General features: G+C 59.8%; 1 protein-coding gene across 2 annotated transcripts in view; it reads left to right on the forward strand.

Annotated features, from left to right (window-relative positions):
* PPP1R37 (protein phosphatase 1 regulatory subunit 37) overlaps positions 1-14,732 on the forward strand; it is a 40,246-nt gene extending 25,514 nt beyond the window's left edge. The window contains exons 2-13 of one of the 2 annotated variants that reach the window (XM_032325513.1): positions 6,560-6,657; positions 8,039-8,084; positions 8,343-8,443; positions 9,294-9,413; positions 9,874-10,027; positions 10,121-10,276; positions 11,535-11,647; positions 12,202-12,343; positions 12,432-12,598; positions 12,734-13,472; positions 13,811-13,901; positions 13,996-14,732. In XM_032325513.1, the coding sequence (XP_032181404.1) occupies positions 6,560-6,657; positions 8,039-8,084; positions 8,343-8,443; positions 9,294-9,413; positions 9,874-10,027; positions 10,121-10,276; positions 11,535-11,647; positions 12,202-12,343; positions 12,432-12,598; positions 12,734-13,472; positions 13,811-13,893 (1,919 nt within the window). In that variant the 3' untranslated portion in view covers positions 13,894-13,901; positions 13,996-14,732. The remainder of the gene's footprint in view (positions 1-6,559; positions 6,658-8,038; positions 8,085-8,342; positions 8,444-9,293; positions 9,414-9,873; positions 10,028-10,120; positions 10,277-11,534; positions 11,648-12,201; positions 12,344-12,431; positions 12,599-12,733; positions 13,473-13,810; positions 13,902-13,995) is intronic. The other variant, XM_032325515.1, reaches the window with a different exon arrangement.
* Positions 14,733-14,936: the final 204 nt, after the last annotated feature.

Here is a 14,936-nt window from a genome sequence, read left to right on the forward strand (position 1 = left end):
AGACAGAGATTACAGGTAGGCAGAGAGGCAGGCAGAGAGAGAAAGAGAGAGAGAGGAGGAAGCAGGCTCCCTGCTGAGCAGAGAGCCCGATGCGGGATTCGATCCCAGGACCCTGAGATCATGACCTGAGCCAAAGGCAGCGGCTTAACCCACTGAGCCACCCAGGCGCCCAGAAGGAGAGGATTTGTGGGATATGGACCTGAGGAATCCTCAGTAGTCAGGCTTCAGGCCTGGCTGGGTCCAAGGTCTCAAACATCTGAGCTCTCATTTCCTCTCTGTTGGCTGGGGAGGCCCTCTTCTCCTGGTAGACACCAGGACAGCCACCAGCAGCTCCAGAAATGAGAGGTGACCTCGGCCCCACCCCTGCAGAGGAGAGCTCTTCTTTCTTGACAGCTCCAGGGTGGCCCCGTGACTGGCTACGGCTGGTTCCGTGAGGGCAGCCTCAGCACGTCACTGTGACAGGGGCTGCGGACAGACTGCTGTCCCCTGCCGGAACCTTTGTGGAGGCCGGTGGGAAGTGGAGGTCATGTGGATGGTCCCACTGGGGTTCCCGGATGCCACCGGGAGGGAGGCCATGGAAGCAGGCATTCTGTACTTTGACCGGCGTCAAGGCCCAGGCAGCTGTCCCTGCAAGGACAGGTTGTGTGTCTGACACAAAGTCTGCCTGACCACGTCCACAGGGCAACTGTGGCTTGGTAGGCCTCCCTGGGCCTTAAACACCAGCCAGCCTCATGCTCCAAACCTGTGAGCCCAGAGTGGCCTGGTTTAGGGCAGAGTGGCGTTCCACAGACCTCATGTTGTGAGAACACCAAAGCCTGGGGAGTCATGTGGGAGAGAGTCCCTACGCCTGGTTCCTGGGCCCCGCACAGAGAGCTGCCATCCTTCTGGGGCCAGGCCACCCACCTGCCACGAGATTCTTGGTTTCCTGTCTGTCGAGTGGGTGGATGTGATCATGCCCCTCCCTCGTGGGGAAGGAAGAGCGAGGCGGGCAGGCTCCCAAGGTAGGCCCTGCTCATGCCGTGGGCTGGCCCTGGGAGATCACAGCTACATGCCGTGAGCTAGTGGGGGGATTAGGAAGGGATTAGAACCCAGCCCCCTGGCTCTGGGCTGCCCCACGCTCTTAAAAGTCACTTGTCTCTTCTGGTCCCCCCCCCCCCAACAGTCTTCTTGTTACTGGACATGGTGGGCTCCCTGCCCAGGTCTCCAGGAGACCCCATTCCTGCAGAATAGAATCCTCCCTAGGTCTTGAGTAGCTCTTGTCACTGCCCTGCGTCAGCGCTGCGGGCTCCTGTCCCAGGCAGAGAGCAGAGTCCTCACTTCCCAGAGTACTACCTCCTGGTGCCCTGGATCCTCCCAGGCCTGCTCCCACCCTGTTACCCCTGCCTCTCCTCGGAGGTACTGCCCACTGCTCTGTAGCTGTCTTACCCATATGATGCCGCAGTGGGGAGAGTGGGGTCCCTTCTCCCTCGCCCCTTCCCTGTCCCCCTACGCTGTTGCTTCCTGGTTTTTGACTCCCACTGGGATGACTGTGTCTTCTCTCTCCCACCAGCTTCAGGCTGGCAGTGATGGCCTGAGTCATTGCCACCCCTGGTGCCCAGCCTCTCCTTGCGTTACCTGTGTGCAGACAAGAGCCCCAACCAGATAGAGATGTCGCTCTGCCTGTCACCCGATGCCAGTCATTGGGTTTCTCTCCCTCCCTTTGTGAGGGCCAGCGCAGCTGGGAGCGGGACGCAGCCTCCTCGGGCTTCACCGTCACTTCCTGGGAGACTGGCAAGCTGCAGAGCTTCCCCACTGCGGGAGGTCCCACCCTCTGACTGCCGCCCCTGGCAGGGTCCCTTCCCAGAGCTTACACCTTGCCCCGCCCAGAGTCTGGGCCCCCGCCGCCTGCCTGTGACCCTGATCCCTTCCTTCTCAGGCCAGAGTAGTGTGAGAAGCCATGCTCCATTTGTCAGACCGGTGCGGGTCTGGCCATGTGTTCCAGTCCTGCCTCTCCTGGCTCCGGGACCTCACACAGACTTGCCCTCTCTGAGCCGAACTGGCCTCCCCTTCTTAGAAAATGGAATCGTGACTCTGCCAGCTTTGGGTCTCTGAGCTGGCTGAGAGAACCTGTGCCTGGAAAATCCTCAGCATCGTGCCTCCCGCAGAGTGAGCGCCAGTGCCGGGAAGCAGGGCCCGCCCTCTGCATCCTCGGTCCATTCGCGCCTCCTGCTCGGTCAGATCTGGTGCCATGCGGCCGCCCAGCAAGCACGCTCCCATCCCCTCTGAGAGGGACCCTGCAGGTGTCCCTCTTAGAGGGGAGGCGGTGGTTGGGATTGTTGATCACAGCCTGGCCAACCTCTGGGTCCACCTGCCCTGCCAGGCAGGCCCGTGCTCTCCCTTACTCGCCACAGTCCACTCCTTGCTGACAGCCACTTGAACTCCAGCCCTTGCTTGTGTGGGACCTTCAGGGCATTGGACTTGGGAGTTGAGTGAACACGTTTGAGCCCTGACCTGACACACACATGCACGCACACGTTTTTCCTTGTTCCCACACATGCGTGTCCACCCGGCCTCGCCAGCCATTCCGTAATGGACAGGTATCTTCTGGGTCCCTGCCCTCCAGTGGGGGAGGAAACACGGCCGTGGGGGCTGGTGGTGCTTTTTGCCTGTGCACCCGTGAGGATGCCGGGTGCCGGTCAGGGATGGAGTGGTACTCAGCACAGGTAGCCGAGGAGTCAGTCACCCTCGCCCCATTTTAGGGATGAGGCAATGGAGGCACAAAGGTGAAGTTGCTTTGTAATTAAATTTGGAGTCAGGATCCGTCCCCAGGCATTCTGGCTCCAGAGCCCGTGTTCTTACCCACTTTACGGGCCTCTGGGTCTCTGATAGGGAGCGCCGGGTGCCCCACCCAAGAGGATGGGGAAGGGGGCAGCGAGGATTCAGACCCGGTCACTTCAGACAGCAGCCACACCCTTACTCCTCCACAGCCTCTGGGTGGGGGGCGGCGGGGATGGCACTGGCAGCTGCTAGGCCAGAAGGGAGCTGCTCCCTGGTGGTGGTGAGGCCTGTGTGGAAGCCCTGGGGTGGATGACCCCAGGCGGGAGGCCCCACGCTGGGTCTGGGGAACTTCGTCTCTCTCACTCCACAGATCTCAGACCTTCACTGTGTTCTCCCCATTTTGCCACAGCATCACGAACGAACAGATGTGCGGAGGGGCCGGTCCTGGGGTTCTGCTGGCTCATGAAGAGCCCGGCAGGGGGCCCAGCACGGCATGAGCGCTCTCTTGAACGCTGCATGGTATTTCTCGGGACCACCTGTGCTGCCGTTTCCTTCCCGGTTTTTTAAAAATATAGGGTCGGGTTTGCTTTCCTTGAATACGTTTCATCTCATTCCCATGCAGTATGGTAGTTCCTTGTGTTAATACGTGTATGAAGTCTGTATACATATCATATTACTGGTAGTATATTACTGTGAGGCCACTGCCGAGCCACCTGACGCGCTCGTGTCCCCACTGGTGCTGCGCCGGTCCTTGGGGTGTGCTGGTGGTGCTGTTGGGGTCATCAAGGCGGGTCGGGGGTGCCCTCAGGCTGCTGTGGGCTGGCTGATCATCCCCCACCCCCACTCTTGTGCCTTTGGTGTCTTTCCCCAGTGCTGTCCCCTCTCAAAAGTGTCCGCCACATAGTGACAAACCTGCAGTTGTTACTCGTGTCACCAGGGGGCGCTAAGTCACTCTGGGCCTTAGTGGCTCTCCCGCTTCTGGGAATATGTCCACTCTTCCTGATCCCAGTTCTGTTTCGCTTTCTGTAAACGACTGGGCTGATGAGACCTCTGTGAGCTCTGGCTGTGACCTTGTGTGAGACTGTGCTGCCTTCAAACCCCACGGACGCCTGGCTGAAGGGGTGACCGGACAGCAGCTGTGGTGGGTGTAGAGCTGGCCAGGTTAGAGATCCTGGACTTCAGAACAAAGACCGACCCAGCAGGCAGGGCTGGGATGCTGGATCTCAGGCGACTTCGGGAGCCTGGACAGTCAGGGAGAGCCTCCTGGAGGGAGGGACGTCAGAACTGAACACCTAAAGGATTGATTGCAGCTTGAGAGCTTCCTTAGAAGTCTTATTTCCTGTAGGCTCTAGGATGCTGAGAACTGCTAGTGATGGCTCCCCATGTGCCCAGGCCCTCCCTTCCCATCTTATGTGACCAGGCCAACCCAGGCTTGGCCCAAGGGCCTTTCTTGAAGTGAGCTTGCCCCGGGGAGCCTCACCCTTTCTCAGAGTGATGATTTTGTGTGTGGGGTTTTTTGTTTTGTTTTGTTTTTAAACTAAGCTTTGTGCCCAACATGGGGCTTGAACTCACCACCCCGAGATCAAGAGTCACTTGCTGTACTAACTGAGGCCATCAGGTGCCCGTTGGAGTGATTTTTTTTTTTAAGATTTTGTTTATTTTTTTAAAGATTGATTTATTTCTTAGAAAGAGGCAGAAGGAGAGAGAGTCTCAAGCCGACTGTGTGACTCTGTGCATGCAGAGTGCTGAGGCGGATGCGGGGCTTGATCCCACAACCCTGAGATCACGACCTGAGCTGGATGCTTAACCAGCCGTGCCACCCAGGCACCCCTGAAGTTATGAATTTTAAAGGCAAAAAATAAAGTAGGCTTAGAAAGGATATCAGAAACAACTAAAAAAATGTTTTTAATTGCAGCCCAGTGTTTCTCTTCTTCCTCACTGGCACGGGGAAGAGCAGACTGGAGCAGTGGCTCTGATGACTGCCATCTCCAGGGTGGTGACGCACGGGCACACGTGCAGAAACCATCACGTGATGTGGAAGCACCTGCCATCCCTGTTGACAAGTCTCAGGGTCTCTCCTCTCCTCTCCTCCTCTTTCTCTCTCTCTGTGTTACCCATGTTAATAAGAAGGAAGAGCTGCATTTCATTTCAGTTCACTTAGTGGAAGCAGAGAAGTCGTTTCTCCTCCCTTGCATGTGTGGCACCCGCGGGACCAGCGGACCCAGTGTGGCTGGACTCCATAGGACACCTGCCCGAGCCTGGGGGCTGCCTTCGCTGGGGGCCCCCAGGCGCATGCGTGCACCTCACAACACTCCCTCACTGGGACTGTAGGAGGGCAGCTGGCATCCAGGAGGCTGCTGGTCACCTGCAGCTCCACTCAGGGAGGCGGCGAGGGGGGAAGCTGGGGTCTCTGTTCAGTTCTTTCTTCTGGCACAGTGGAGAGAAAGCTCTGGAGCTGAGTGCAAGACTCTGCCCTGTACCAGCTGCCCAGCCTCAGGGAGGCAGCTCTCCTTCTCTGGACTCGGCTCCCTCCCCTAGAAAACAGGGTAGTGCTTGATGTGATCAGGAGGGAGAGTCCCCTGGGAGATGTTTACCTGGAAGTTTCACGAGGAGCTCCTGCTGGCTCCCAAAGGCCAAGCCAGGATGGCAGCAGAGTGAGGGGTGGCTGAGGTCCGGCAGAAGGCCCTCTTCCTGCTCCATTCCTTGCCTGCCCTGTCTTCCCCATGCCTCCTCCATCCTGCTGACGCCAAGAGCTTTCTCCGTCGGATTGGGACTCCGTCCCTCCCGTTCCTTCCCGTTCTCCTGGTTGCCCTGAGGCAGAATCCAGTATTTCATAGACATACAGTGGAAACAGTACGAATGTCTTCTCCAGTGAACAGATAAACAAAACATATACATCAGATTTTTACTGTGCAGCCTTGTAAAGGGGCCAAAACTCAAAATCCTTGTGCTGTGTGAAAGAGGCTAGCCATAAAAGGCCACATACTGTTTATCTCCGTTTCTGCGGAACGTCCACAGAAGGCAGATCCTAGCAGACAGACCAGCCAGCCTTGCCTGGAGCCTGGGGACGGGGCCTGGGCCTCCTGGGGGCTGTGTCGTACGGCCGTTGGGTCTGGGTTGCATCTCTTTCTTCTGTGAGCACCGCCAGCTACCCTGGGCTCCCAGGCTATGCCCTGTGTTCTCTGACTGCTGCATTGTCCCCCATTCTGGAGGCCCCATGTTGAGTAGCTCTCGGGGATGTTTTTTGCTGTTGAGGGTATTTCAGGAGTGGGGAGTCTGAGGCCACGTCCATCACAGTTAAGAGCAGAGTTCAGTTCTCCACTCTGCCACTTACCAGCTGTGTGACCTTGGGCCAGGGCCTTCACCTCTCTGGGCTCAGCTTCGTCATAGCATTAAAGTACAGAAGAAACATTCTCTCATCCAAAAAAGAAAAAACCCCGTGGATTGAACACCCTGGCTGGCCAGTGTTGGGACAGGGTGGTGACCAGGATAGACTCAGCCGTGCCCTCCCTATCTAGTGGGGGAGACAACTGACAAGCAGAACTGTGTGATGTTAGCTGTGTGCTCTGTGTGCAGAGCTGCTCGAGGAGCCGTAGGGAGGTGTTTGGGAAGGGCTGACTAGTTTGGGGGCCCGGGGGTTACCTCCACAGGGCAGCAGTGGCAGTGAGGGGCCCTCATGGGAGGACAGAACTCAGTGGGTCATCGGAAGGGGTGTTTTGTTGTGGAGGCTTGGCATGGGGAGCAGGGGGCAAAGGGGACCCAGGTGTGGAGCATCATAGGCCTGGGTCCTCTGTGCCTGCAGCCCAGAATGTGACCGTGGACGAGGTCATCAGTGCCTACAAGCAAGCCTGCCAGAAGCTGAACTGCAGACAGATCCCCAAGCTCCTCCGGCAGCTCCAGGTACCTGGCAGGGGTGGGGTGCACTCAGAGCGGGGCGGGGGAGGTGAGAGGCGGTCCCTCAACCACCCCCCACCCCTCCGATGCTGCAGCCCCCAGGCCTCTGGGGCCGGCCCTTAGCAGGGAAGGGTACACAGAGCACCCACTGGCCACCTAGCCCAGGGCCCGCATAAACACATCCTTGAAAATCCTCTGTTGAGTCTTAGAAGCAATCAGGCTCTTCATGAGTATTTAAACTGTGTGGAATGAAATGAAGTGAGAATTTCAGGTGTCTGTCACTCCCCAGAGAAATTTGGTTCCCTGGGGAAAAAGCCATCGACATACCTATTCCTTATGATCTCTGTATGTTCTGTATCCATTGTCTAATTTTTTTAAAGTTAAAATACTACTGGCGTAAAAAGCAGAATCCACTTCTCATTTTTCACTCAAGCCCCATTTCCCGGGTGTCCTGCTGTTGACAGCTTGAGGTTTTCACCCTCTAGCCCTGCCTGTGCGTCTGTTATGGGGCAGCTTGCTGTCCAGAAGCACACAGACCCGAGGACAGGTTCTGTGTCTGCGGAACGGGTGCTGCTGTGCCCGTGGCGTGTCCCCTGACGCTGTGTCCCACGGGTGCCTTTACTGCTGCCTGCCCGGCCTGGGCGTGTTGGTAAAGCACCACCTTAGTACTTTCCCTCCGGATGGGTCATTCCAGAATGTTCCGAGGTTGCTTGTTTCTAGGGTTGTCGGTTCCTCAGACGGCACTGCTCTGAGCAGTCATGCTTGCCACCTGGCTCTGCCCCCAAGGTGAAGGGTTCTTGGGGTGGGGGAGGGAATGCCCAGGAGGAGTTGTGGACAGCTTCAGGGAAAGCGTGGTAGCCAGGAGTGTGGATCCCAGGGCCTGCGAGCCAGATCAGACCAGCCTGTCCCTCACTAGCAGATGGACTTAGGCAAGGCTGGCCCATGGCCATGTGTGTTCGCATCTTTGTCGCAGCACATTCCACACAGGTGAGTGTGTGCGGAGCCCAGAGAAGAGAACCTGGCGCCCCGTGGGGGTGGGGCTGGGCTCGGAGCCAGCGGGGGCCAGGCAGCATCTGCCTTCGCCCCTCTACTGAGTGCTCTCTGCGTGGGGCCTGGCGCCCACCCGGCACCGCAGGCCTGCCAGCCCTCCTCTCTCTCCTTCGTTCCTGCTCCCTGGCCTTCGTGCTGGTGGCTCCTTCCTGCCTAGAATGCTCCATTTGGCCTGTGGGTACAGAATGCCCCACACTGTGAGGCCCTGCGTGCCGCCCCTGCCCCCAAACACTGCCTGTGGAGCCAGATCGGACCCCCGCCTTCGCCACGGTCAGTGCCCAGCCTGGCTCTGGAGGGTGCCTTCCTGCCTTCAGCACGGACCCCTCTGTTTCCTCAGGAGTTCACAGACCTCGGACACCGCATCGACTGTCTGGACCTGAAAGGTGCGTGTCTGGACAGAGGCCAGGAGCCCTGGGTAGTGGGCAGGGCCAGAGCCTCCCCGAGGCGGGTGTGGGCCGGTAGGTGCTGCCGTGAGAGCTGCTTAGCCAGGGGCAGTGGGGGTCCCGAAAGGTGTGGGTGCTCTCCCTGAGGGGAGGCAGGTGCAGCGAGCCCTCCCTTCTTCCCTCCGCCTGGAGCCCCCGTTTCTAGCCAGCCCCCCAGGCACACGAGCATGCATAGAGATACACTCCATCTCGTGCCAGGTGAGAAGCTCGACTACAAGACCTGCGAGGCCCTGGAAGAGGTCTTCAAGAGGCTGCAGTTCAGGGTCGTGGATCTGGAGCAGACGAACCTGGATGAGGATGTGAGCACACCCTGCCACTGCCATGACCTGTCCCTGGCCGCTTAGAGGTTTAGCAGGAGGGGGCCCTGCAGGACACAGGCTGGGCAGGGTCTCTTGAAGGACAAGATGAGGAGAGAGCTGGTGTGACCAGAGTGGATGAGGGCAATATTGGGGTTCTGGGGCAGAGCCCAGAAAAGGGGTCTCATAGACCCACCTCAGAGGCAGGGAAGGACTTGGGGAGCTGGGCCTTGGTGGGAGCAGGGGGTGCTTGGCCACTAGAAAGCTTTTCAGGAACCCCCGCTAGAGATCACAGCACCTGTAAGGGAGAGTTTGAGAAACTTACAAAAAACAGCCTCTCCGTTTAGGCCCAGGTGTCCACACCTCCCCAGACTCGGAGACCACCAGGAGACCCAGGGGCTGGGGTCCTGGGGAACTGAGGCCCGGGAACGCCAGGGGCCCGGCCTGGTTCTGGGGCGTATGGGGCTGCCTGCTGGCAAGGGTGGGGTGACAAGTAAGAGAAGGCAGATGGCCTGGGCAGGAAGGGCAAAGTTGTTTCCTGGAAACAACCCAGAGGTGCTGGGACAGCATCAGGTCCCTCCCCATCCCTTAGTTGCTGGGCCCCCTGGGTCTGCTCAACCTGAGTCTAAACTCCGTTGTCGGGGCCCCTCGGTGGCTCGATCAGTTAAGCATCTGCCTTTGGCTCAGGTCATGATCCCAGGGTCCTGGGATTGAGCCCCGCATTGGGCTTCCTGTTCCGGGGGGAATCTGCTTCTTCTCACTCTGCCATCCCCCCTGCTGTGCTCTCTCTCCGGTTTTCAAATAAATAAAATCTTCTTAAAAAGTCATTAAACCCCATTGCCTCGGCCCCCAGGGTGCTTCGGCCCTCTTCGACATGATCGAATACTATGAGTCCGCCACCCACCTCAACATCTCCTTCAACAAGCACATCGGCACCCGGGGCTGGCAGGCCGCTGCCCACATGATGCGCAAGGTGGGCGCCTCTCGTCTGTGGCTTTCCCGCGGTAGATGGGGCTCGGCCGCAGGGTTGTCCAGGTGCTTTTCCACGACACGTGTCCCTTAGGGCTTGGTTTCCTGAGCCCTCAGTATAGGCTCTTGTCCCCATGCTAAGGTGTGCCCTGTCTCAGGCCAGCCTTGACTCCTTTTCTCCCTTCAGGTATCTTTCCCTCTTCCTTTACTTGCTGTAAGCTATCCCTGGGGGGTGACTGTGGCTGCCCCCCTCCCACCGCCATGTCCAGGACATCTGCCACAGGGGAGTCTGGGAGCCCAGCTGTTAACTAGCCCTGCCTGCTCACGGGCAGGACTCCAGGCCAGGCCATCCCTCACAGACACAGTTGCCCTCCTGCTCGGTGGGATGTGGGATGGGGCTTGGGGGTGGTCCCCTGGGGCCCAGGAGGGCTGGGCCAGCCTGTCCCAGCCCTGACCTGCCCCAGCAGACAAGCTGCCTGCAGTACTTGGACGCCCGAAACACGCCCCTGCTGGACCACTCCGCGCCCTTTGTGGCCCGCGCCCTGCGTATCCGCAGCAGCTTGGCAGTGCTGCATCTGGAGAACGCCAGCCTGTCGGGGCGGCCCCTCATGCTGCTTGGTGAGCTCCGGGACCCAGGGAGGTGGCGCAGTGACATGCGGCCCACGGGGGCTGGGGCTCGGCCAGTCACCACGCTCCTCCTGCACCCCCCAGCCACGGCACTGAAGATGAACGTCAATCTGCGGGAGCTCTACCTGGCCGACAACAAGCTCAACGGCCTGCAGGACTCGGCCCAGCTGGGCAACCTGCTCAAGTTCAACTCCTCCCTGCAGATCCTGGATCTCCGGAACAACCACGTGCTGGACTCAGGTGCGAGAGAGGCCTGCCCACGCCCACCCCACTCCAGCCGCCGAGCACCCACTGTGCCCAGCCGGGGGCCCCATAGTGCTGGAGACACGGTGGTGGCCAGGATGATTGCGGCCCTGCCCTCATGGGGCTCACGGTCCAGGAGGGAGAATAGACCATTCCCAGGCAGTGACAACTCCGACTAGGCAGGGCTGGGCTGTGGGAGCCCAGGGAGGGCGTCCTAGAGGAGGCCAGTGAGAATCTGCAGGAGGAAGTGAGGTGTTGAAGAGATCATGAAAATAATACCCTCTGGAAAGAATGTGCTGAAGGAAACAAGATTGTTGGGATGGAGGGTCAGGCAGAGTCTGTCTAAGATGGTGCAGGGAGGTCACCTCTGGGTGACAGTGAGGAGGACGAGAATGAAACCAGGCCTTTTAAAAGCCTGGGAAGGGGCATCTGGGTAGCATAGTTGAAGCTGCTGACTCTTGGTTTTGGCTCAGGTTCCCCACGTCAGGCAGGCTCCGTGCTCAGCATGGAACCTGCTTAAGATTCTCTCCCTCTCCCCTGCTCCACCCCACTTTCTTTCTCTTTCCAATAAATCAATATTGGAAGAAAACAAATAAATAAAAAAATGTCTGGGAAAAGAATCCAGGCAGGGTGAATAGCAAGTACAAAGGCCCTGAGGTGGGAAAGAGCCTAGATAATTGATATTTGGGGTGGGGGAAGCCACGGTGGGTTAAAGGGTAAATGGGAAGGGAAAGGAAATAGCTGGTGGTAGGAACTCCATTTCCTCCTGGTTCCCTGTTGAGCCGGTCTCCAGACCTCAGTGTGAGGAGAGGGCTCAGAGACAGCCTAGGGCATCCAGGCCAGTCCCTTCCCCCAGGATGGCCAGGCCCAGACCCCACGTTTACTGAGCACCTAGCACATGCTGGGCCTGTAGAGACAGAGATCTCTGCCCTTGGGAGAGACGTTGCAAGACAAATTAATAGAATATGCCATCTGTGAGATGCGCTCTGGAGAGAACAGAAGCAGCAGTGGCAGCTGAGCTGGCTGGGGAGTGTCGTGCAGGCTGACAGTCGAGCAGAGATGTGAAGCAGACGGAGGGATGTTCTGGGCCTGGGCCCCAGGGAGCCGTGGGTGTTGGACCGAGGCAGGAGGTGGCTGGGGCCAGAGTGGTGGGGGTAGGTTCTACACGCTCCTCGGGTGGCAGTGGTTCCCACACCACTGTCCCCTGGAAAAGCGCTCGGACCACAGCGGGGACTTGCCCACGGGCCCTCTTCAGGTCTGGCCTACATCTGCGAGGGCCTCAAGGAGCAGAAGAAGGGGCTAGAGACCCTGGTGCTGTGGAACAACCAGCTGACGCACACTGGCATGGCCTTCCTGGGCGTGACGCTGGTGAGTCAGACGGGGAGGGGGAGAGCGCCATCCTCTGCCTCCCTCGTGCTCACCCTACACCGCAGGGACCCTTCGCAGGCCTCCTTATGGCACTGGGCGCCCTCCCTCAGCTTCCCCAGCCTCTCTGTCCTAAGGGAAGTAGCCTTTCTCACTTTATCCTGGTTTTCCCACGTCTGGCACCATGGCCTCGTGTCATGTTGCACCCAGGGTGAAAATGTTTTGCATAGAAAGTTAAATTTTCTGGAAGCCTTCAGTACATTTTACATCTTTTTACCTAAATACATGGTATTTAAAGCAAGCTCACAGGCTACAAAGACTCACATCTAAGTTAAGAATGACCAACGCAAGGTGTGTGCCCTGAGCGTTTGGGATGCTGGCCGGGCCTGGGCTGGGTGGTGGACAGGGCAGCTGGCCCTGGGGTGACGAGTCCATGAGCGTCTGGCCTTAAGCAGGACTGTCCGGGGTGGCGCTGCCCTAGAGGGAGTGCTTGGCTTTGTGTCTTTCCTGATGGGCCTTCTGGGCCTTGCCTCACTATCACGCGCCGCCCCCTCCAGCCGCACACACACAGCCTGGAGACGCTGAACCTGGGCCACAACCCCATCGGGAACGAGGGCGTGCGGAACCTCAAGAACGGCCTCATCAGCAACCGCAGCGTGCTGCGCCTTGGCCTGACCTCCACCAAGCTCACGTGCGAGGGTAGGGTGTGGGGGCGGGTGGGGGGAGCGGCGCAGGTGGGCTTGGTGGGCGGCTAGCCCGTGGCCAGCCCCTGCGGTCCCCCTCCCAGGCGCGGTGGCCGTGGCAGAGTTCATCGCCGAGAGCCCCCGCCTCCTGAGACTGGACCTTCGGGAGAACGAGATCAAGACGGGCGGGCTCATGGCACTGTCCTTGGCCCTCAAGGTGAACCACTCACTGCTGCGCCTCGACCTTGACCGTGAGCCCAAGAAGGAGGCGGTGAGCTGAGTGGGATCTTCCCCCGAAGCCTCTGGGTTCAGGGGGAGCTGGGGTGCAGGCCGGCCCGGGGTGAACACAGGCTCCAGCACAGGGACGGGCTGTCCAGAGCCCGAGCCAGGCCCACTCCGCCTGCAGGTGAAGAGCTTCATCGAGACGCAGAAGGCGCTGCTCGCAGAGATCCAGAACGGCTGCAAGCAGAACTTCATGCTGGCGCGCGAGCAGGAGGAGAAGGAGCAGCGGCTACAGCTCTCCGCCTCCATGCCTGAGATCACCGTCACCGAGCCCCAGCCCGACGAGGAGCCCGGGGACGAGCCCGCCACCAGAGCCCAGGAGAACGGGGCCACGGGCCCCGGTGCCAGGCCGGACTCAGACTCAGACTCGGACTCCGAGGAGGAGGACGGGGAGGAGGAGGATGGGGAGAGGGCTGAGGCCCCCTGCCCTGCCCTGGTGCCCCCCTCGGACTCCCTGGGCTCTGGGGACAGGAGCCCCCCAGGCAGCCCCTCCTCCCCCACCGAGCAGCGTATTTCTGTGTCCAGCCCAGGCCGGGGCCACAAAGTGTTTGTGGTGACTCGGGTGGAGAGTCCTCCTGAGAGGGCAGAGCCCCCGGTTCCCCCCGTCCCTCTTTCCTCCCCTGCTCCTGCTTGTCCTCCCTCCCCACCTGCTTTATCCTCCCTGCCCACCTCACCTGCCCTGCCACCGGCTGAGGCCGTTGGCACTCAGGACCCAGGGGTGTTGGAGCCTCAGTCACAGCTGGAGCCGCCTCAGGCAGGGCCACCGCTGCCCAACGGCCTGAAGCCTGAGTTTGCCCTCGCACTGCCCCCAGAGCCACCCCCGGGACCTGAGGCCAAGGCAGGCAGCTGTGGCCTGGAACATGGTGAGTTGGGGCTCCAGGGCAGAGTGACAGTGGGCCCTGGGTGCTGTGGGACCCCAGGCAAGCACCTGCCCTCAGTGGGCTTCAGTGTTCCCTGGGAACGGGTGGGGATGAGGAGGACTTGATCTTCAGCCCCCACCATGCTTCCCCTGGGTCCCTGGGAGTTCTCCCTGGGACGGAACAGGCAAGATGTGCTGACTGGAGTCTGACGGTCTCAGTGGTACCCAGGCCTTGTGCTGCCCTGAGAGTCAAACTTGGGCAGAGTTTTGGTGGGGATGTCCTGGGGTCCCCCCATCCCCGCCTGCCTGACTGGAGGTTGGTCGCCCCTTCTCCCATCACAGAACTGAGCTGCTCCAAGAATGAGAAGGAGCTCGAGGAGCTGCTTCTGGAAGCCAGTCAGGAATCTGGGCAGGAGACACTGTGACACTTTAGGTGAGATGGGGGACCAGAGCCAGAGGGCAGGGGTTCAGGGGGCTGGCAGTAGAGCCCCTGGCTCTGACAGGCCCTCCCCCCTCTTCTCCCCAAGTTCCTTTTTTCCGGTCAGTCTTCGATGAGCTGAGGCCAGAGCCATGAGAATCTGCTCACCTTCACCCCCAGCCTTCCTGAGGCCTGGGCCACCAGGGGTGTGGGGGGCCTTTTTGGGGACCCCTGCCCCCCACAGCAACACTACACAGAGCGCAGGAGCCGCAGGGATTGCTGTCCCTGCCCTGACTTAAGCACTATCTCTGTGTCCAGCACTCGAAGGCTCTGGGCTGGGGGGATGGGAGGAGTGCTCTCTCCAAGGACATCAGCCACAAGGCTAGATGCCTTTTCCAGATGGCCTGTTTGGCCAGGCTTGCCCGTGGAGGGCAGGAGTCCTGGGTGGTGGTGGGATGGCCCCCCAGTGTCCCTGGGTGCAGGGCCAGGCAGGAGGCATGACAAGGGAGGGGCGGTGAGCAGTGGTGGTGGAAATTGGTAGAGCAGCCCCAGGCAGGGTGAGGGCCAGGGCTGGGGGTGGGGTGGGAGGGAGCTGGGAGCAGAGGATCAGAGCTTTCTTTTTCTTAAGTGCAATAAATCTATCAGGGAGCTGGGGTGGGGAGCAGCCAGGGTTCTAGAGACCCTGCTGTCCAGGCCCCTTGAAGCTGCGCCCTGAGAGGCACTACAACCCGTGGGGGGGTGGGCGGCGTGGGGGGGGTACAGGTGGGTGGGATGGGGGAGGGGCTACTCCTGTTGGTGCAACTCTGTTCACACCTTTTCTAATAAACCAGAGCTGGGTTCACCACACTCGTCTGCTCTCTGCTTGTGCCGATCTGCAAGGTTGGGGGGGTGGGGGAGCACCCCCCTGTGGGACCTGTGGAGCACGAGGAGCTGGGAGGGCAGGGACCAGCCAGCTCCCAGGACCATCTGTGGTGCTCATGCCGGGGGAAAGCAGGGAGGCCGGGAAGGCAAAAGCCACATTTCCCACCACGTTCCCTGCCCCAGTGTCCT

This window comes from Mustela erminea, chromosome 19 (assembly GCF_009829155.1).
Source record: "Mustela erminea isolate mMusErm1 chromosome 19, mMusErm1.Pri, whole genome shotgun sequence".
NCBI classification, from domain to species: Eukaryota; Metazoa; Chordata; class Mammalia; order Carnivora; family Mustelidae; genus Mustela; species Mustela erminea.